This window comes from Cnephaeus nilssonii, assembly GCF_951640355.1.
Source record: "Cnephaeus nilssonii genome assembly, chromosome: 12".
NCBI lineage: Eukaryota > Metazoa > Chordata > Mammalia > Chiroptera > Vespertilionidae > Cnephaeus > Cnephaeus nilssonii.
The window spans coordinates 28,588,218-28,611,742 of NC_137083.1; the positions used below are offsets into that span (position 1 = coordinate 28,588,218).

The 23,525-nt window shown below is 42.5% G+C and overlaps 1 protein-coding gene across 1 annotated transcript in view; it reads right to left on the minus strand.

Annotated features, from left to right (window-relative positions):
- CDK14 (cyclin dependent kinase 14) overlaps nucleotides 1–23,525 on the minus strand; it is a 516,006-nt gene that overhangs the window by 129,325 nt on the left and 363,156 nt on the right. The window contains exon 11 of the mRNA XM_079785896.1: nucleotides 5,261–5,324. Within this exon, the coding sequence (XP_079642022.1) occupies nucleotides 5,261–5,324 (64 nt within the window). The remainder of the gene's footprint in view (nucleotides 1–5,260; nucleotides 5,325–23,525) is intronic.

Below are 23,525 nucleotides of genomic sequence, written 5' to 3' on the forward strand. Positions count from 1 at the left end.
AGAGTACCAATTGTCCTTTTTTACAGTCAAGAGATTATTAATTGGGTTTACAAAGGTGGCACAAGAGGCAAAAGCATCTCTGTACACACATACTTATGTCCTTTTAAAATAATCTCCATTACAAACATTATTGTCTATTAGCTACAATGGTATTTTGAGAGCGCTGAATCAAGGACACATGTAAGGGAAGAAAATTTCATCAGATTTTATAATTGAGCTAATTATTCATAACCAGTTTATCACCCTATTATCTGACTTGAATATGGGGGGGGTGTTTAAAATATTACTTGCATCTTAAATAATGAAAACCAAGATTTTTCTCTCTCTCACCTATTAGCATGTTATTACTCCATAGTCATAAAGCCCTCAGAAAATGGCTTAAAGGGATTTTAAAATCAACATTATTTTAAACAGAAATCAATTTGACTTATGTATTTTAGCCAGGAGTAGCCAACAAGTGTCCTAAGTTAGAAGACCTAGTGGGGGACATTAGTTATTCAGCAAATATTTCCTCTCTTCTCTCTTCCCACCTTTGTGAGTAGGGTACGCTTCTTTGCCCACTGATATTTTGTGTAAATGATGGGATATTAGTGGTACTGACTTTGGCATATCTGAGTTGCCAGCATCACTACTCTTACCCTTGGGGGCCATTAGCAAGTAAAATAAGAGTTATTTGTACATAAGCACTACATTACAGGACAGTCTAGTAAATGATAAACTACTAAGTGACTACTGGGCAGGGGGAGCATACATTGTGGATATGTGGGACAAAGGGATGATTCCTGTCCCAGGCAGGACAGAGAAGGACCGAGAGGCACAGACCAAGAATTAATCACGCTACTCAGAACTGCATGCAATTTAAAACATAAATTGTTTATTTCTGGAGTTTCCCATTTAATATTTTCAAACCTCAGTTGGCACAGGTAACTGAAATGCAGAAAACACTGCGGACAAGGAGGATTGCTGTATTTTACATTTTTGAGTGGTTATCAAGATTTTTGGCTATTTCTTATTTTCATGTTATAGCATTGGCCGTATCTATGACATTTCATATCAAGTCCTTGGCCAGCTAAGGACCTATGGGGGAAAAGCTGTCCCCATGTCTATGATATTACTGCCAACTGGTGTGAGAATAACTTCTCCCAAGCCAGGACTTGCGATTACATGACTTTTAATTGCTTCTTGTCTGGGAACATTTCCTACCTCACCCCCCACCCTCACTCCAGAATTTTACAGTGCCTTTCTTTTTTAAATTCCTGGATAATAATTTGTCATTCAATAGCTGTTAAATGCCTGTTTTGTTGGAAGCATTTAAGAAGTGATTGAAAGTATCAGACATGGAATCTACATGTTATTTCGGGGCCAAACTATTTAATGAAAAGTGATATTTGCGGTTTGATGTATTTTACTAAATACAGAGATCAGATCCTCTCTACTTTTCTGAGATGTTCTTTATAAAATGATTGTCCATAAAGTACAACACAGGGAACATAGTCAGTAATATTGTATGGCACCGTGTATGGTGCCAGCTGGGTAGTGGGAATATCAGGGGACCACTTTGTAAAGTATGATTACGTCCGGTAACTTATCGTTCAGATATACTAGCATACATGCAATGTGTATTGTATGTGCCTATCTACAGGTTTTTAGTATTTATAATAGCAAAACACTAGAAACAACCCAAATGTCCATACGTGGGGAACAGGTTAAATCCATGCCATGGAAAACAGTGCAGCTGTAAGAGAAGAGGGAAGCTCAAGGGCCTCCTCCACACAGTGACATGGGAAGCCCTAAGACGCATTAGTGAGAAAAGCAAGGCCAAAACTGTGTTTAATATACGAAACATAAAAATATACTTTTATAGCCGAAACCGGTTTGGCTCAGTGGATAGAGCGTCAGTCTGCGGACTGGAAGGTCCCAGGTTCGATTCCGGTCAAGGGCATGTACATTGGTTGCGGGCACATCCCCCGGTGGGGGGTGTGCAGGAGGCAGCTGGTCGATGTCTCTCTCTCTTCGATGTTTCTAGCTCTCTATCCCTCTCCCTTCCTCTCTGTGAAAAATCAATAAAATATATTAAAAAATATATATATACTTTTATAATTTCTTTCATTTACGTAAAGAAAAGGAACATAAGAAACTAGCAAAATGGGGCCTGTGGTGGGGCAGTGATGCTGGGGAAGTGGTAGATGGGAGGCTTTGCTCCCCTTAATATTGTTTGATACCTTAAGCTGCTTAAATTTATTACCTACTCAAAAACTAAGCAAAACATGTCTGATCTATCAATCACACTCCTTGGTATTTACACAAAGGAATGGAAAACTTCTATCCACACAACAATCTGCAGCTTGATTCATAACCGTCCAACCTTGGAACAATTAGGATGTCCTTCAGCAGGTGAGTGAATGAATAAACATCCAGACAACGAAATATTCAGCTCTAAAAAAAAAACATCATCTATCAAGCCATGAGGAGACATGAAGGAAACTGAAATGCATATTACTAAGTGAAAGAAAAAAGGCAACATCTTGTATAATTCCAATCGTATGACATTCTTAAAAAGGCAAAACTATGGAGACAGTGAAAAGTTCGGTGGTTGCCAGGGGGTGGGGGGAAGGAGAAATAAAAAGGCAGAGCACAGAGGATTTTTAGAGCAGGGAAACTACTCTGTGTGATAGTATGATGGTGGATACATATCATTATACATTTGTACAAATCCATAGACTATATAACACCAAGAATAAATCCTAATGTAAACTATGGACTCTGGGTGATATTGACATGTCAACGAAGGTCCATCAGTGTAACCAATGTACCACTCTGGTGGGGGTGTTGATAACGGTGAGGCTGTCTGTGCATATATAGGGGCAGGGGTATATGTGAAATTTCTGTATCTTCCACTTAATTTTGCTATGAACCAAAACTGCTCTAAAAAAATTAAAGTCTATTACAAACAAAACAAAACAAAGTATGTCCTCATGGCTCATATGTTTTGTTTTCCCTCAGACTTTCTAGGGCACTCTGTGGGGGCAGAATAAGGAGGTGAAGGGTCGATGGACCTACCACTGATCCCTTTATCCTCTTGGAATGTGCATCTTCTTCCTTGGAGTATGAGGTCCAGGCTGGGGGAGACTAGGACCCTTGATGGTCTGGTTACTGGACTGCATGAAAGGACTCATAGATTGGTTTCCTTTGCCTCAATCTAATATATTGTCTTCCCTTGACTCCTCTCAAGCCAACTCAGGAAGCATTTATCACATCTTCTCTCATACTCAAGCCTCAAGCTTGGCCCATAACATCTTGCTTGTTTGTCAGCTCCCATGCCTTACACCATCTGCACATGTTATTCTTCAGGATTCCTATGACCTATTATGTATCATATGTCTGTAGTGACACCTGTACATCATATTAATAACTTAAACATATATGCCCTAATTTATATATCTATCAGAAGAGTCACATAACTAATGTCTGTTTTACTCATCTGTATATATAAAAGGCTAATATGCAAAGTGTCCCCTCAGGAGTTCAATTGCTCGCTATGACGTGTGCTGACCACCAGGGGGTGGCGTGGAACAAAGCGAGGCCCCAGCCAGCCCTGATCACTGGCCAGGCTTAGGAACCCTACTCATGCACGAATTCCGTGCACTGGGTCTCTAGTTCAATATAATTCAGGGAAACAAACATTTGTTGAACATCAAAATATGTATTATGTGCAGTCTCTGATCTCATGCAGTTCTCAACCTGTTAGCTTATTTTCTACTACATCATATTACTTTCCAGGACATTTGATAAATGCTTTAGTAGGTTGATGAGGAAGATAAATGCTATTTACATCCAAATCAACAAATTCCTCCATGTTTTCTGGTGCAGAAACTTGGTAGGCCAAATGACTACCAATATCAATTGTTTCTTTCTGCACCCATCTTTATTCATTTAATTTTTTTCACAGTCTCCTTTGTCTTATTTCTTTAGGACTTTATATTTTAGATACTAACATGGGGAAGCTAACCTTCTTTAAGAACCCACATTTGGAACATTTACAAATTTGTAAATGTTCTCCCTTAGACTCACTAGGGACAACTGGAGCAGTTGGAGGATGATTCTTGCTTGGTTGAAAAAAAGAAGAGAATAAAAATCCATCTAAATGGTTAAGTTGCTATAGTCTTTTAGAACACAGAAGTTAGTAAAATTTTTAGTAAAAGTACAGAGTGTCCTCGGGCACTGAAGAAGATAAAAGAATTCTCAGTATACACTCTATACTTTCAGAAGAAAAATATTAAGAATAAAAATAGTTTCCAAATTCAGTCATAATTTATTCTTGATGGTCCCCCAAAAAGAGGGGAAGTGGAGAAAAAGAATATACTTGGCCCCAATTACAGAAATTATTCATAGCTCTTTTCCCTCATAAAATAATGAACTATTAGATCTTCCATAAAATCCCTTTCAGTAATTTTATGGTGGGTCTGCATTTTATAATACATGTTTTGTAACCAAGAAATAAAAACCCAACAACCAACAAGAGAATCATTTTACAATAATTCATTTCACTGATTTTTATTAAATTTCCAATTGCAAACCTTTCATCCCTCCTATAAAAGTTAAACAGACCAAGTTTGAGATTCTTCTTCTGTTTAATATAATCATTAAAGTTGGAAAGTTTCTTGACTGCCACCTCCTGGTGAGCAAAAACCTGACAGTTCATTTTTACAAGTACTGCATTTTTCTCTCAGATTTTCCAGTTTAGGTGTTTAAATATTTTACATTTAAAAAGATTGAATGCTGTACAATAGGACATTCAGAACATTTCATCTGTTTAAAGTCAAATTCACTGACCATAAATTGCTAGTTTTTAAAAAGGAAATCAAAATGTGATGTTTTCCTTTTTATAATTGAATACTTTTCCTAGTTTTATTACAAGAAGTCACACAGATTGTCATACCCCAATTTAAATTTTGTTTTTACAGACATGGATGCTAATCTAGCTGCTAATGAAATGAATGCTTACTTCAAGATTAGCCTGTCAAGTCAAATGAATTGCATCCCTCATGATGAAAATCTCTTATGAGGGATATCATTTATTCTATCTTTACAGGACAAATAAAATGTGAAAATAAAAGACAACCCCACTAATAAGTAGAATACACAATGACAAAAGTAACAAGAAATTTTCAAGATAAAATATGAGCTTGAGGGGGAACATTTATATCTTCACCTCTTGCATATAGGAAGCATTTAGTCATTTGTAATGAATGAAACATACCTGGCTTAAAATGTGGTAAAGAGTGAACTCCAGGCCAAGTGTCCTCATTTGGCGTTCCAAGAACCTAGTGGAGAGCAGGAAATTGTGGAAACAGACTTATTATTTCCAAAGCACTCAAAATTCTCCAGTACACTGCATATGATGAAACCCTGGATTTTTTTTTTCTTTTCCATTATCGTGTGCCAGGAATTTTATTTCAGTAAAACCCAAACCCAGCTGAAGAGCCACCCAAGATGAATGTCTGTGCTTTAACATATGCAGCTGAATGAGGTAAGACAAGTGAAATCGGCTGCATTTTATCAACTCCAAACTTAATAAGTAGGTTTAGAACTCAAACGATAAGCTATCGTCTTCATGGAACTGAATAAAGTATGCCCGTGCCCCTCATGATTCTTTCATGAGCTTTTGTCCTTCACTCCGGTATCAGATGTCTAGTCATTAAACAGTTCTAAGAATCTGTCATTTCTCATCCCACATCCTCGGTCTGAGCATCGCTGTTTCAAAGAAGCAGGACGGACAGCCTGGGAGGCTCGCTTCTCTGCTGGCCATACGCTCATTACAGTTAACATCTTTAATTACGTGATTCATAGGTTCCTCGTCCCAAAATACTGTTCTCCCTGGACTTTTTCCTTTCCTTACCCACACTTCTACCTTCTTCCCTGTGTGCTTTTCTATCACCACAATGTTTGATCTGGTTAAGGGAATTAAAGGGCAATTCCAGCTCCCATATAAGTGGGCACACTTCATTTGAATTTCCAACTCCACCATCTATGACTATTACACTCAATGGTCACGGTAAGTCACCGACTGAGAAGAGTGGAGTTGAAGGGTTGAGAGCTCAGACCTGGAGACAGACTCCCTGCACCGCTACTTACTTACTAGTTATAAGACCTTGGGCAAGAAATCACCTCGCCGAGCATCCACCTCCTCACTTGTAAACTGGAGGTGATAAGAGCACCTCCCTCATCTGTGGTGAGAACCGTACCTGGCCTGCAGCCACCACTATGTCCCTGTTAGACAGTACTCAGAGCACCAACAGGACACGGGGTCAGGAGAGGGAGGCGCTGGCCATGTGGGAGAACCTAGTCCGCCTACTTTTTCCACAGTGACTCCTGGTCAGGAATCAATGCCACATGCTCTAACCCCAACTATCATGAACCAACACGAAGAGTCAAAGAGGTTCAAAATGGCAAGAGACAAAGCCGGAAGCTGGTGAAATAGGAGGAATTTGAGATTCCAGGTCTCAAATTTGTCTCTTGCCTACAACTCCTGTGACAATGAGCACAGGAAATACAAACTTGGCCGCTAGTGGCCAAAGGAAACGAAGAATTAAAAGTCAATTTTGGGCCTGGCCAATGTGGCTCAGTGGTTGAGTGTCGACTCATGAACCAGGAGGTCACGTGCCCAGATTGCTGGCTGGAACCTCAGTAGGGGACATGCAGGAGGCAGCCAATTGATGTTTCTATTTCTCTATCTTTCCTTTCTCTCTCTCTCTAAAAAAAAATAAAAAAAAATCAATTAAAAAAAGTCAATTTTCCTTCTTATAAAAGCCTTTTTGGGAGACAATTTGGTTGAAATATATGGTTAGAGATGATAGGGTACTTGTGCAATAGGAAAAGTGGGTGTGTGTTGTCTCTGGTAGCAGAATTTCATTTATATTAATCAACTAAGAAATTCTACCACCAAGATACTTTTAAGTTAGAAAGAAAAACAGGTATTCTCTAAAAGCCAAAAACAGTCTTTTACAAATAAAACAGTACACATACAAAAATTGTAGCCCGCGTGCCATCAACATTTAAAACATGGTTACCACATCTGTAAATAAGCATCTCGGCCCATTTTAATCTTAAAACAGCATGCTTTGATATGCTAAAAACTCTTGTACGTATTCATTTAAGCAGCTTCAGCCTACCCCTGTGCTGTGGCTTGCACATCTCTCTGCTCCTTTACTAGTTCATCTCTTCACTGGACTATTATTTACTGTTTGCCACAGAAGACTGAGGGATGAGAATGAGCTCCGCCTTGAGGTGTGCCTACTCTGGTGAGGCAGATGAACAACAGCACTGATGACCTACCTTCACCCTAAGTGTTCTCTCAGAGGGAGAGGGAGGTGAGAGCCCAAAGTGGGATTGTGTGAGTCTACCTGAGGTTGAGGAGAAAAGCTACATTGGAGAGGATTGGTTAGTGGGAGAAGGAACACTGACTGACGGTTGGACAAGTAAAGAAAGGGAGGGAGTGCAGGAAAGTATTCTGGTTAAAAAGAAAAGATTATGTCAAAATAGTTTCTCTAAATACCCATGTTGCTCAGGCCCCAGAACAACATGGGTATTTGGAGAAAGTACATTCTTCTGGAATGCCTTGCCTCTAATTGGTCAGGTTAACTCCTATCTCTCGTTCTAGCTTCAGCTCATGCTTCATCTTTTCCTGAAAGACTTTCTGGATTCTCTGGTCCTAGTTGCATGGGTGATCTTGGTGATCTCCGAGGGCGTTTTGCAGACTTCTGTAAAACCTACCTACTGCCTCATACTTGTTAGATTACTTATCTGTCTTCTCATTGGACCCTGGACTGCAGAGTGGAGACCATAGTGTTTGTCTTTGGATCCCTAGTGCCTACCATGTCCCATACACTCAGTAAATATCAATGGACTGCCTGAATGAATGAATGAATGAATGAACAATGTGTCTAATAACAGTGTGAAGGATGCCAGGGAGCTAGGGCCAGAACCAAATCCAAGGAAACTAAATTTTATCTGTTTCAGGTTTCCTCACTACAGATGACTCATTGGTGGGTTGTAAATTTTCATTTAAGACTGTTGATATAAGCATTTTTCAAAAGAGAAAATATCAGAGGGCAACATACATGGTAAAAATACATAATGTTTTATGAAATCTCAGTTCAGGTTTTGTGTGTGTGTGTGTGTGTGTGTGTGTGTGTGTGTGTGTGTGTGTGTACGCATGCATTGTGAGTCATGATGTAAAATGCATTGCTTTCAGTTTAGGAGCCATTCCATGGGGAACAAGAAGTTATTAGCTGAAATAAAGAATGCAGGCGATAAAGCAAGTTTGGGGGCTGAGGGCAATGATTTAAGTTCTGGGCCTGTTAAACGTTAGAAATGCCTACCCATCAAGATAGGCGATATGTAGAGGGCAGTCAGAAACACAGACATGGATCTTAGCAGAGGGAAAAGATCCAGAAAAACATTTGGAACTCTTCAGCATACGTGGTAGGAGAAAGCAAATGCTAAACCACAGCCACAGAATGGTCTTCCCTATAGTCACATGTATACAGTTCCCAGAAGACTGCGAATTCCAGGACTTGCAGTATCTGTCAGAAAAACAAGGGGGGCTCTCACCTTAGCAGTAAAGGTTTACACTGCCTGACCCTGATCAACGAGGATCTAATGCCCTGGAATTTACTCTTCCAGGCCTGTCTATGCGCTGACAGGTACGGGTTTAAACCTCACCCGTCGTGATGGCCTCTCTGAGGGGCAGAGGAAAACGAGAAAAAGGAAACGAGGCTCTCTGCTAAAACATTTACACATTCTAAACTTCTAGCACTCAGAGTTCAAGAACTCGTGTTGGCCAGAAACATTGACTTATCTTCTAAATCATCTATCGTTTCACTAATTCTCACATATACTAGACTTGGCCCTGAGGCTGCTAAAAATGAGTCCCTGGGCTTTCCCCTAAGAACACCCGTGGTTTAAGCAGAACAAGGAATGCTTATGGTTCTTCCCGGATCAGGGTCAGGGAGTCTCTGACAGAGGGATTCTGACCCATCAGACGCAGATACAACTGGCTCACGTGGAACATACTGATGAAGTAAGTTTTGTGTTTTATGAGAGGGCATTCTACAGCAGTGCTGATGATTCCAAACTGACTTAGTCATGAATCTAAGGAAATGGAGAACATTTGAATAACTTTTCAACGGAATCTCTGAGAATCCACACATACATCTCTAAGATAACGATGGCTTCACAGAACCAGAATGTTTCTGGTTCCTCGGGGAGAAGGCCTAAGTGAAACGTGAAGAGGCTCAGCAGAGCTGGATTGGCCATCACACACTCCGGTCTGAAATGGATGGTATAAAGTTCAAAAGTGGCCAGAGAGAAAGCACAACTTCCTAACTCTTATCCTGCCTGCGCGCTCTTGATCTAGAAAAAGAATTACCAAGTGGAGCTGGAATCCAAAACCAGATTGGTCTGACTAGAAAAACTACATCCTTCAGAGCTGTCCAGTGTGTTCCCAGATCAAATGGAGAAATGTGACTGACTCAGATGGTATTAAATGATTCACAGCCAACTGACTGATTCTAGAGGCAGGTTTTAGGTATTAGAAACTAGGCTTTTTCATTCTCTCTCTCCCTCCAATCTAACACACACACACAATGTATATATATACATATACTAGAGGCCTAGTGCACGAATTCGTGCACGGGTGGGGTCTGGCTGGCCCAGCCCAATTGGGGCGGATCAAGACTGGGCCTGTCGGGAGGAGGAGATGGCTGGAGGTTGGCTTGCTGGGTGGAGGGGCTGCGGGCGATTTTCTGGTGGGCCCCACCCGATTGGGATTGGGGGGCCGATTTGGGGTGTGGCCAGCCATGGGGAGGGGCTGTGGGCAATGGGCCGGCTGGACCCACCCCCGAATGAGGTGGGGGTGCCAATCGGGGGCCAGAAGCCTGGGGGAGAGGCCATGGGTGGTTGGCCGGCCAGCACGCCCTTGATAAGGGTGGGAGAGTCCCGTAGTGGGCAATACTTATTAAAGGATACTTTTGAGAAGAATAACTGAGAGCTCTTGGATCAATGGGGAAAAAAAGGAGACATATGTACTGATCAGGCTGGTTCGCTGGCCACAGAGGGCATCATAGCGACCAGTCATTATGGTCATTATGGTTGTTATGGCATTACAGTCGCTGGTTTTTTATATATATAGATACCTCTTCAGTGACTTAAAGGAAGACATAGAAAATTGTCTTACATTCTCCAATGACACAAAATAGAAGAGATGTATAATATTCTGATGGCTGAGCTAGGATTAAAAAATATTTAATCAGGTAGGAACAACTTCCTGAACATAACACAGAGAAACCTAATACCAATAAATGAAGTCCAGCATCAAGGTTCTATTAATTAATGATTTGTAGGGAGCGGGTATAGGGTTAAGCCTCGGACTGACCTGTTGGCAAAGCCACAAACAAATCCCAGTTTAGAGGGCACAGCCCTCTTAGCATAATTAAGCTTGACCTTATGATGCCCCCAGATCCTATCTGGGTAGCTAATGGGCTGTGGGAGGTGCAGCAAGTGCTGCCAAAACAAGTGAAACTCACAAGAACATTGTAACTATGGTGACCACACCTTGTTTACCTCTGACTATAAAATAAAGGCTCAGCTTGCCATTTGGATCTCTCTCTGTGGCCTCAGCCTGACACAGGAGATCCACCTAGACCCAGCTTATTCTCTTTGTCTGTCTTTTCTAAATCCTTCACCGCCCCTCCTCAGGATTACTGAACCCTTGGCTGTGCTGGCATGGCACAATGATTCAAGATGGGAAGACTGGGCTGGCAACAATTTGTGTAAAAAAAGACGCATGGCTATTACCTGAGTACAGATTCTATGAGACCACCCAGTGGAAATCAAAGGAGGTTGAGGGGGACTGACTTTAAGCTGGCCCACCTCCTTGTGTTCATACGCTTCCCCCTGAGTGTGGACGGGAATGGGGACTTGCTCCCAATCAACACAATATGGCAAAGTGACAAGCTGTCACTTGCGTGATTATATTGTGTAAGACGCTCACTCCCATTTTGCTAGGAGACTCGCCAGCAAGCGGGCTGTTATGTAGTTAGAACACACATAAGGGAATGAAGGTGGTCTCAGACAACAACCAGCAAGAACCTGAGGCCTCCATTCAACAACCCACAAAAAAGTGAATGCTGCCACCAACCCCACAGGCCTGGAAGTGACCCCTCCCCAGCTGACCCTCACATAGGGACTGCAGGCCCAGTTGACACCTTGACCGCAGCCCTGTAGGACCCTAAAGCAGGTCACCCAGCTCAGCAGTTCTGGGCTCCTGACCCACAGGAATTGTGAGCTGATAAATGTGTGTTGTCACTGAGTTTGTAGTAATATGGTTATGCAGCAATAAACAACTAATACAGATTTACTCACCGAGTCATATCATATACCAGGTGCTGCATGTAAAAGGGGACAATAATAAACAGGCAGTCTTTCATGGGATGTACCCAGAAAGGTCATGGTGGGCCCATGTCCCACGAGGTGGACTGAAAGCGTGTACTCTCGATGAGATTGGGACAATGCCTGGAATAAACCAACGACCGTAGTGTCCATGGGGCCTGACTTAAGCTGTGCTGAGTCAGACAGGAAACAAGGGCAATGGGTGAGACATTAGTATGCAACAAAAAAGGATATCTTAATGACACGAGCTGTATAAAATGGGACAGACAGCTTTATGAGGTGTAATCGGAGCTAAGGGGTGGACAGCACCACCTTTTACATTCAAATACAATAAGAATCAAGTCCTGCCTCCATAGACACAGGGTCATATGCAGTAAAATTCTGAGGTAATACTACAACAAACAGCTTGGGCGATAAGATGAGGTCATTCATTTACATCTACCTTTGCTTTTAGTCATCCTACTTAGGGCAGGTAGGGAGATGTGAGTTGATGAGGAAAAGGGTGTGACTAAATGAGGGAGGGTAGAGAAGGTTTGGATGAAAGCTTTCCTTCCCCATTTTCTATCCAAAGTAAGTATCAATGTTCATTATTTTGCACAGAACCAGCAAAATCAACAGCAGATACCAAAGTATTTTCTAGTTGCATGATAAGCAAAATACAATGAGTGGCCAGATTATTATGATCTCTGAACGCATAATAATCTGGCCACTCAGTGTATATCCTATATAATAAAAGGCTAATATGCAAATTGTCCCCTCGACCAGGAGTTCAACCAGCAGGCAGGCCGGCCAACCGCCCATGTGCCCTCCCCCTGGCCAGGCTGGCCGGACCCCACCCATCCCCACCCATGCACGAATACATGCACCGGGCCTCTAATACACACACACACACACACACACACACACACACACACACACACACACACTGAGTTGCCAAATTATTATGCGTTCAGAGATCTTAATAATCTGGCCACTCAGTGTATATGCATGCATGTGCTGTGTATGTCTAAATCCTCTCTTCCATCATTCCCTAAGACTTAAGCTAAAGTGCCACTAGATAAGGGACTGTTCGAACTGTTCATTTTTGGCAATGGCCCCTGGCATACAGGCTGCATGCAGGATTAGGAAAGGTGCTTTAAACTGCTGATTTGGGGTTGTGTTTCCTAGAGCAGCCAAGCCTGTAGTGAGATTCTGCAGAGCAGGGAGCTTTACCTAAGAAAAGCCAGCAGAGGGAGCCGCTGGACTGAGAAAATGAAAAGCTGCTATGGCTTCAGAAAACTACTTGAATATTTAATCAGCTGGATTAAAGGAGATGGTGTTTCCAAAATATTGTGCAGTTTTCAACATGGCAAAGGTTTTCATGAGAGGTAACCTAAATAGTAAAGGACAGCTCTTAGAGTTTTATTTGAAGTGAGTTCAATCCACCTGCTACAAGGTCAAGGCCAGGCTCAATGGTACATGGCTGTACATGGGAATCACCTGAGAAGTATTAAAATAATAAAAAAAAAAACAACATAAAAAATACTAAAGACTGGGACACATCCCAAAGATTCTGATTTAATTGGCAGAGCTGCAGCCTGGTGTGTGGAATTTTCTAAACCTCGCCAGTGGCTCTAATGTCTGATAAGGTTGGGACCACTGACTGGCCCAGTGTACCCGGGCAATCTCTCAGAGGTCCTCGGTTTAGTTAGGTGGTTTATAGATTTTTTGTTTTTGTTTCAAAAGCCTTTGGCCTGGATGCAGAGGGCAACAAAAGACTTTCAGTAGGTGAATGAACAAAACAAGCAGTTGGCTATTAGAGAAATCAGAAAATGCTCTTAACTGGAAAATTCTGTAGCTCATTTAAAATGTTTTCTTCCAACTAAGTTTTCATTTTCCCCCTCTCTCTTTTCACCTACTGTTTCTATTCCCTGCTTCCCTAAACCCTGACTCCCTCACTGATTTCGCTCCCATCGCAACAGCTTCTCTTCTCACTGAGTGATGTTATTGTGACAGGGCTTCAGACTGTCCGTCCCCAAGAGTGCGCTGTGGGAGCCAAGGCGATGGAAATACACACGCAACCAGCAGCTCAGGAGCCCAGGCTGGAGGCTGCAGAGGCTGGAGGGGGGCGATGTTGCCAAGCGAAGGCAGCAGAACTAGGCTGATTGCCTGAAGCAGCGCCACAAGATGCAGAAAAACACAGCCAGGGAGAGGAACCTGGAGGCAGGAGCAGGAGATGCCAGAGCCTTGCTGCTCAAAGTGTGGTCCGGGAACCCCCAGCGGCATCACCGCGGAAAGAGGCCCAGACCCCTCTCCCGACCCGATGAAGGAGAACCTATAATTCCGCACGAACCCCGGGTGATGCCCGTGCACGCTGAGGTTTGAGAAGCACTGCTTCAAAAAATTCATTCTACCTAAAAGGTACAAGCAGTAGCAAGGAAATTAGGGCCACCTTCATCCTTTTTTATTTAAATAGCATTTGGAAAGGGGAAATTGTGGGCAATTTCAAGTTCAGTGGTGTGGGCAGCTGGTGTCAGGAGCTACTAACGGATGGTTGCGTGGAGGATGGGCTCAGGGTCTGTAAGTCAGAGCTCACCTAGCAGCACCTGCTTTCCTGTCCTTGTCTGATACCCCAGGACCGTGGTGGGCAAACTGCGGCTCGCGAGCCGAATGCGGCTCTTTGGCCCCTTGAGTGTGGCTCTTCCACAAAATACCACGGCCTGGGCGAGTCTATTTTGAAGAAGTGGTGTTAGAAGAAGTTTAAGTTTAAAAAATTTGACTCTCAAAAGAAATTTCAATCATTGTACTGTTGATATTTGGCTCTGTTGACTAATGAGTTTGCCGACCACTGCCCCAGGAGTCTCCGCGTCAAGAGGCTCCCAATCACTTTTGAAAACCGGCAGGATGCGAATACTGATAATTTTAAAAACACTGATGCTCTTTACTTCAGCTGCAAACTTGAGGCGAATTAAAATTCTATGACATCCATGGTATGTGTCATACCTGACACATAACACATGCCCAAATTGATCACTATTTTCTTTTTCTTGAATGAGTTTCCCTATTTACTGAGCAATGACTGTGTGCAAACTTATTGATTACTGGGAGACACAAAAATGCAAAACTAGAACTTTTGCCCTAAAAAAATGTAGTATTGTAAATATTCATTTTTATGACATTAAAATTTAAAATGACAGAGCTATTGAACTGATTTCTCACACTATGAAACTTTGTGTTTTAGAAAATTATATTACCTTCAAAAACATGTTAATGGGAATGTATTAGTTTCCTGTGGGTGCTGTAACAAACGACCACAAAGGTGGCGGCTTAAAAGGACAGACATTTAATTCTCTCAAGGAAGTTCTGGAGTCAGAGGTTGGAAATCGGTTTCCTTGGGCTGAAATCAAGATGTCAGCAGGGTCCCTCCCTCCCCCTGCTTCTTCCAGCTTCTGGCGCTAAGGGCATTCCTTGGTTTGAGGCCTTATCACTCCAATTTCTGCCTCTGTCTTCACACTCCTTTTCCTCTTCTGTATCAAATCTCCTTCTACTCTCTCTTATAAGGACACTAATGACTGCATTTAGGGCCCACCTGGATAAGCTAGGATAATCTCCTCATTTAAATATCCTTAACTTAATCCCATCTGCAAAAAAAAAAAAAAATCATTTTCCAAATAAGGTAAAATAGGCCCAGAAATAAGGGTCTGCTATCTTTGAGTGTTCTTTATTCAGCCTACTACAGAGTAAAATTACCATTTAAACGGATTATTTCTAAATGATACTCAAAATGGATTATTTATACATAGAAAACAGGAAGTAAACAGAAAAAGCTGTGGAAACAAGTCTTGCAGCAATAATAACTTCACATAAGATGTTTTACTGTTGGCAACTTTACATCTATTATTTCATGAGTTGTCATCAACCCAATAAGATAGGACAATATGGGCTGCTCTGCAGATGAGAAAACTAGAATGCAAAGAGGGTACCTGCCTAGGTCTCCTAGAAGAGAACAGAACAAGACAGAATCTGGATTTAAATTTTTTTGTTTGTTTTTCAGTTACAGATGACATTTAATATTATAATAGTCTCAGGTGTGAAGCATAGTAGTTAAACATTTATATAACTTACTAGAGGCCTGGTGCATGAAAATTCATGCACTGGATGGGGGTCCCTCAGCCCGGCCTGCCCTCTCTCACAGTCCGGGAGCCCCCAGGGGTGGGAGGTGACCAGGCGATCAGGGGAAGGCAATGCCCCCATCACACCTCTGCTGCTGCCACTGCCGGCAGCGCAAGTCTTGGCCGGCCCTGGTTACCTGAGCCTCGGGTGGCCCTGGGCGGCTGGGCAGCTGCCCTCCGAGGCGTGCCTGTGCCTCAGGCGTCGGCTGGGCAGCCACCATCTGAAGCCTGCCTCGGGCCAGCCCTGGGTGGCTAGGGGGCTGAGGAGACTGGGCGCCGCCATCTTGTGGCTGTGAGCCGCCGCCATCTTGTGAGGGTGCAATGGTCAATTAGCATATTCCCTCCTTATTAGATAGGATGAAGTGTTCTCTGTGATGTCTGGTACCCCCTACACCATATACAGTAACTACAATATTACTGACTATATCCCTATGCTGTACTTTATATCACCTTGGCTATTTTGTAACTACCAATTTTTACTTCTTAATCCCTTCACAGTTTTCACCCAGCCCCCCAACCCCAATTCCACCTGTCAATCATCAGTCTGTTCTCTGTACCTATGAGTTTGTGTTTTTTGTTTTTTTAGATTCCACATATAAATGAACATGGTATTTGTATTTCTCTGTCTGACTTGTTTCACTTAGCATAGTACCCTCGAGGTTCATCCATGTTGTCACGAATGGAAGGATTTCCTGCTTTTTTATCGCCAAGTGATATTCTGTTGTATTTATGTACCACCTCTTCTTTATCCTATTGCTTATTGATGGACACTTAGGTTACTTCCTCATCTTGGCTATTCTAAATAATGCTGCAACGAACATAGGGATGCATATGTCTTTTCCAATGAGTGTTTTGGATTTCTTTGGGTAAGTACCCAGAAATGGAATTTCTGGGTCATATACTTCTATTTTTAGTTTTTCCATAATGGCTGCACCAATTTTCAGTCCTACCAACAGTGCATGAAGGTTCCCTTTTCTCCACATCCTCATCAGCATGTTGTTTGTTGTTGATACCCGTCTGACAGGTGTGAGGTGTCATCTCTTTGGGGGTTTAATTTGCATTTCTCTGATGATTGGTGATGTTGAACACCTTTTCACATATCTGGCCATCTGTATGTCTTCTTGGAGAAATGTCTATTCAGGTCCTCTGCCCATTTTTAATCAGATTATTTGTCTTTTGGTGTTAATTTGCATGAGTTCTTTATTTAACTTGGAAATTAATCCTTTATCAGATGTGTCATTGGAGAATATCTTCTTCCACTCAGTAGGTTGTCTTTACATTTTGTTGATGGTTTCTTTCACTGTGCAAAAGCTTTTTAGTTTGAGGTAGTCCCATTTGTTTATTTTTTTCTTTTGTTTCCCTTGCCCGAGGAGATGTATCAGAAAAGATATTTGCTAAGAGTGATCAGAGAGTTTATATTGCCTATGTTTTCTCCTAGGAGTTTTATGGTTTCAGGTCTTAAATTTTTAAGTCTTTAATCCATTTTGAGTTTATTCTTATATATAATGTAAAATAATGGTCTAGTTGCATAGTATGCATGTATCTGTCCAGTTTTCCCAACACTATTTATTGAAGAGATTGTCTTTACCCCGCTGTACATTTTTTCTCCTTTGTCATAAATTAACTGACCACATAGGCATGAGTTTATTTCTAGGCTCTCTATTCTGTTTCATTGATCTATGGAACACAACCTGTCACTCAGATGCTGCTGCAACATTATTAATAGGACTCTTAATTCATCTCAGTTGACTCCTTACGTATGCAAGACCGGCGGAGACTGACAGACTGAAGCTGAGTGGTCAGCCAGGCGACCTCACCAGCTAAGTGACTCCTTCCTCCCGGCTGGTGCTGCCCTGCAGAACATTTTAGATTGGTTTCAAAGTCACTCTTATATTGCTATTTACTAAGAAAGCCTATTTTGTCACTCACTCCTATTCGATCCTGACAGTCACAGGAACGTGTATCCTTCAGACCAAAGGGGGGGGAGGGGAAGTATTTATTATTATTTTTCTACCTGTGGACCTAGTACACAGAATTTTGTTGTAAGTGACATAATAAGCACCCATGAGCTCACCACCTCAGACAAGAGCTGGGTCATTTAACTTTTAACAACCACCAGTAAGCTCCATCCTGAAACATGCTCATTATTCTCTTCCCTTTTTATATAATTTTATTGTCCTTGTAAAGATTACAAAATTTGTTTTCTTTTCAATTTTATATACAAAGTATAATGCTGTAGCTAATCTTTGGGGATTTTTTAAAATGTATATTGCTAACATTCATCTTGTGTAACTATTATGTGAATGAAATAGTACTATTCATCAACTTCTCTTACTGATGGCCATTTATGTTATTAATAAGTTTCTGCCCAGGATTCAAGAAGGAAAATTGCATTATATAAAAATGGCAAGTTTAAACTCATCAGGCATCTTATTATCACTTTACTGCTATAAAATTCCGTAATGAAAAAAGAAAAGATTGGCTCCTAACATGGAGTTGCGTTCCAACAGTTTGAGAGCTGTTTGGGACTCACAATACATTTTCCCAAAAAACGATTTTCTACATGGTGGTTAGTCCCCAGGCTGATGCACAGAAGGCTGTTAAATCCGTAACAAACCAGAAAGCCATACAGAGCCAAACCACCTCCTACAGTAGAATGTCTGATAAAAGTGCAGCCACCGTGGAAATCCCAACCCTCTCCCAATGGAGGCGCCACTTCCCCAAGACTCAGGAAGCTCTAGCCTGGACAGAGCTCCAGTCCCCAAGACTCAGGAAGCTCTAGCCTGGGGCAGCCACTCCAGCCCAGAGGGGGGACAGGCTGGCCTGAGGCATCCTAGCCCAGGGGGAGGCAGGCATGAGCCTAAGGTCAAGAACACAGAGGGAGCAGAGACTTGGGAGACGTGACAAGAGCTGTCTTGGAGGGGGTGAGGAGTGGTCACAAAGTGAGTTATTTTCCCTGCATTTTTGGCACTGGTTAATAGGGCAATGCTACAGCAAAGGGGGAGGGTCCGGAGGCTGCCTAGTGGGATGTCAGGCTGCATTTTCTTTCTTCTATTCACAGCCTTTTACCTCTTCTTTCAAGGAGGCACCTACTTGCACTTAGGATGGGGCACTGGAGCAGCTAAAGAGGGGGCTCCTGGAAGAAGTGCAGAGTCCCCACCCTGTGTTGTGTCTGCAGTGGTGGAGGACGGAGAACAGGACAGAGTAGGGGCTGTGCCTATACTGGGAGTATGTAGGTCAGAGCCTGCCTACGAAAGGAAATCCATACATTTATACCTGTTCTATAAAAGATGCTATTATTTTTAGAGCTTTGAATGGAGTATGCAGGAATGTGTGAATTACAACTAAATCTCTGGTAAGTTTACTAGCAGAAAGGCTGTTTAAAAATTTAGGTCAAGAGACTTCTACAGCATGTGCTGCATTGGCAATATTTTATTATAGTTTTTGCAACTGTGTATATACTATTTGGATAGATACAATTACAACTACAAGATATGTGTATATTATTGCCTATTTATTCATTTATGCATAAAAATTAATGCAAACCTCTTATTCACAAGGACTCTGCTCCAGATGCCAGGATACCATCTCCCATTTATCACAACATTTTGTTGTTGTTGTTGTTAATATATTTTTATTGATTTCAGAGAGGAAGGGAGAGTGAGAGAGAGATAGAAACATCAATGATGACAGAGAATCATTGATTGGCTGCCTCCTGCATGCCCCCTACTGGGGATGGAACCCACAATCTGGGCATGTGCCCTTGACCAGAATTGAACCCGAGATCCTATCCACTGAGCCAAACTGGCTAGAGCTACCACTACATTTTTATGACATTAAAATTTAAAATAACAGAGCTATTGAACTGATTCATCAAACTATGAAACTTTGTGTTTTAGAAAATATTACCTTTAAAAACATGTTAATGGGAATGTATTAGTTTCCTGTGGGTGCTGTAACAAAAAGCCACTTGGTGGCTTAAAAGGACAGACATTTAATTGTCTCAAAGAAGTTCTGGAGTCAGAAGTTGGAAATCAGTTTCATTGGGCTGAAAGCAAGATGTCAGCAGGGTCACCTGATAAAGGGTGACCTTTAGGATAACCTTTCCGTCCAGTGGCCCCATTGGCTTTCTCCTGGTCCAGAGCAGCCCCTCACTCTCAATGCAACACTCTCTTAGCAACTGACACCCAACACCATAGTCTCTCACCTACACATTTCTAACCAGTTCAGTGGGTTCCAAACTGGTATTTAGAATATCACTGCTAATATTTGGTATTTACAATCTAAAATGAATAAATAAGTTGAAAATGATGTCTTCTCTCAGGAAGTATGGCTGCTATTCAGGTCCTGACAACTTCGGGTGCTGCTGTCAGCCACCGGCGCAATGAGAGCTGGAGTAGAGCAGTTCTCTGCAGAACACAACACTACGGGTTCGTCATCAGGTCACAGTGAGTTCGGTGTAACTTTCAATTGCTGTTATTCTTGATTTTAAATGCTAAACTGGGGCTCATTTAGCTTCATCAGCACCAGTTTCGATTATTCGGAGCTATCTGGTTAACGTCACATTGTATTTTAATGCATTTTTGAATCAATGGCATATTTGGCCAATTATTTTCCAATAACTGGAAATTATTACAGTTCTGCACTTTAGGTTATATATGAATCAGCTAAGAGACTAATGCAAAAAGCAAATATATACCTATATCTTCCTTACTCCTTAACCAGTTTTTGTTGTGTGTTTTTTTCCAAAACACTTATATATATGGACTGAATGTTTGGGTCTCTCCCTCCCCAAAACTCATTATGTTAAGACCCTAACCCCCAATGTGATGGTATTTGGAGATGGGGTCTTGGGGAATAATTAGAATTGGATTAAGTCAGGAGGGTGGGTCCTCAGGATGGGATTAAGATCCTTATTTTAAAAGGGGACCTGGGATCTCCCTGAGCACACTCCCCAGGGAAAGTCATGTGAAGACATGGCCAGGAAAAGAGCCCTCCCTAAAACATGGACCAGGCCGACCCTGGACCTCCAGCCTGCAGAACTGTGAGAAATAAAGGTGTGTTATAGAGCCCCTCGGTCTAGGATATTCTGTTACAGCAGCCAGGACCAATGGAGACACTGCGTGCTGTTCCCTCCACTGTTAAACAGGAACGGGCAGGATCGGTAGGCCCAGAGATCCGTGGCCGGCCAGAGTGTCCAGAGGGAAAGAGAGTGCGAGCCTGCCCTGGAGGAGCTCCCGGTGGGAAACACACTCACTCTGACTTACCTGTGTCATGATAGTCTGGACAAGGACTTTTACAATGTTCAGAGGGGCTGGGACAAGGGGCTTCGGTATACACGAACATGAAATGTGATAGAATGAGTAACAAGCCCTAAGTGGGGATTTCTGAGTTATACAGAGATATACAAGTGATGTCTGAAACAGGCTGGGTGACTTGCAAGGTTCACAGAGCTAATGGTGACTGGCAGGGGGAGGGGAGAAAGGATGATGGTCTCTGGACACCAAAGAACTAATGGGTTCCCATTAGATTTATACCGTAAAAACCACCAAAACACATATGCTGACCTCTGGCCATGAATTTTACCTCAGGTGAAGGACAAAATGAAGACAATCAGACAAATCAGGGGTAGGGCCAATAATGGGTATCTCTTCCTAGTCTCCATCATACTTCTAGAAGACCATCCTGTTTTGTTCTTTCTTGAGAAGTAGCTTTCACTCTGGATTATTAACACATCACAAAACATTGCCTGGATGGTTTATTATTTTCAGTAAAGGACAAAGTTTCCTAAAAGTTAGGAATCTACGCAGTGCCACAGTGTGGGCTCCTTACACAGTTGAAGCTGTCGCAGCTGCTCTTTCTCTGATCTCTCAAGAAGGCAACATCTCGTCATCCCCTCTCCGCTGCCCCCATTCCTCCACTGCCCAGTCACAGGGGCCCAGGACAGCCTTACAAGACTGCCTGGCCATAGACAGGAGCAAAGGCCATTCCAACCAAAGTGCAAAGTCTTCTAATGATCACATTCACTACAGAGGCAGGTAACTCAGTCCTTTCAAAGAGCTCGCTGAGTTTTTTTTAAATATTAAGCCACTGCTGGCTTATGGTTTCTTATGATTAAAACAAGCTCCTACTACAACAAGTTGAGGAACGGAGATGAGAGCGGGTAGGCATTTTTGAAAAATACAAAATTGGGACTTTGGCCAATGGCATTGCTGCCTAAGAGTACTGGGAACTCGTATTTTTAGTAGATGTGAAATTAAATTCATAAAAGGAGGAAAACGCTCATTGCCACTCTTATTTTCCTTATGTTGCATTAGAGACTCGGCACAGGCAGTTGGCTCAGAGTCAATGTGCAAAATTGTCCTCCGTAGATGCATTTACAGACGACTCTGCCATTTACAAATAGAGCCATTTGTGTCTTTCTTTCTCCCACCAGCCCTGTCAGCAGCTTCCACATGATCAAGTCATGCACAGTCCTTTCAAGTACCGGACTTGAGCCAGCAACAATCACCATAATTTTCAGCACTTTCTCTGCCCATGTACTGTGCTTGCATGCATGCAATTTACTCAGACGTAAGTCACAAAGTTACGGTCCTCCACTAAATTATTCACGGGGTAAGCCTTAAGCCACCGCCAACTGGAACTGAGGAGCCTGGCTCCCCCAAGATGCCTTTGAAAATGTACTTTCCTATCTTTGGACAGTGCCCTGCTAGAAACCCATCTCTTCCTCTTAGGCTCTTCTGTTAGTAACTTCAGAACCGAGAGATCCGAACCAAGTGGCAGGTACGACTATAGCACAGAACAAAGCAACTGGGTTTCGTTAGGGTGTGTTCCTAATATAAAGCAGCATTGGATTCTCTTAGTAGTGTGTACTATGAAAGGTTCTGTTACTAGATTGGAAACCAACATTTTGAAAATGCACAGCCCTCCCACCCCTGACCAAGAAAACCTCCCTCATTTCAGATGACGCCGGTGATGATGCAGGGGAGCAAACAGAACACCTCAAACATATCCTCAGGTCTTAAGTTCCTTTAAAGGTATTCGCCGTCAGGCGCATTTCAGGCCAGGCTGGATTGGAGTGAGGGGAGGGCAGGAAACGCTTGGTTGGCTGGGTACAAGAAGTGCTCATGGCTATAGACTGCAGAGGGGCATGTGTGCAAGCTAAGAGCATTGAGTACTCAAGGGCTGCTACTAAACTAGGGAGAGGCGTGCGGAGAGTGAGGGCTGAGAGAAAGGAGGGTCTCGGCCGCACTCTCCAGTGTTCCCTTGTGTAGGACATATTGATACCCCATCTCATTCAGTCCTCACAGCAATGCCTCCGGGTGGGGCACAGTCCCCCATGTTACAGATGAGGAAGCTGAGGCTTAGAGGTGTAAGGGACTTGACTAAGGCCTCACCAAGCAGGAAGAAGCAGGATTTCAAAGAAGTGACTGGCTCCAAAGTCCACACTCCTTTTTAAATATTACACTGTTTCTAGGTTCCAGGCTCAATTGGTATCCTTCCCCATGGAATGAAACTGTCCACCCCACCCACCCAGTCACTTTTCCAGCGGGGAAGCCACCTGTGCTTCAGTTTGCCCTTTGGCAAAATGGGAATAATAAGGATTATCTACCTCATTAGGCTCTTGAGAAGATTAAATAAGGTGATACATGTAAATACTTCGAAAACCATATGACACATAGTAGCACTCAGTGAAAGTCTGCGGCCACCACTATCATCATCACCATCATCATAATTCCCATTTTTTAAAAAAAGTTTTTTTAATCCTCACCCGAGGATATGTTTTCTTTCTCTTTTTCCCCAAAATTGATTTTAGAGAGGGCGGCAGGGAGAGGAAGAATGAGAGAGAGAAACATAGATCAGTTGCCAAGAGTAGGAGTTATCAGTTTGAAACATCCTCCCTGAATTATAAAATGCATGTAC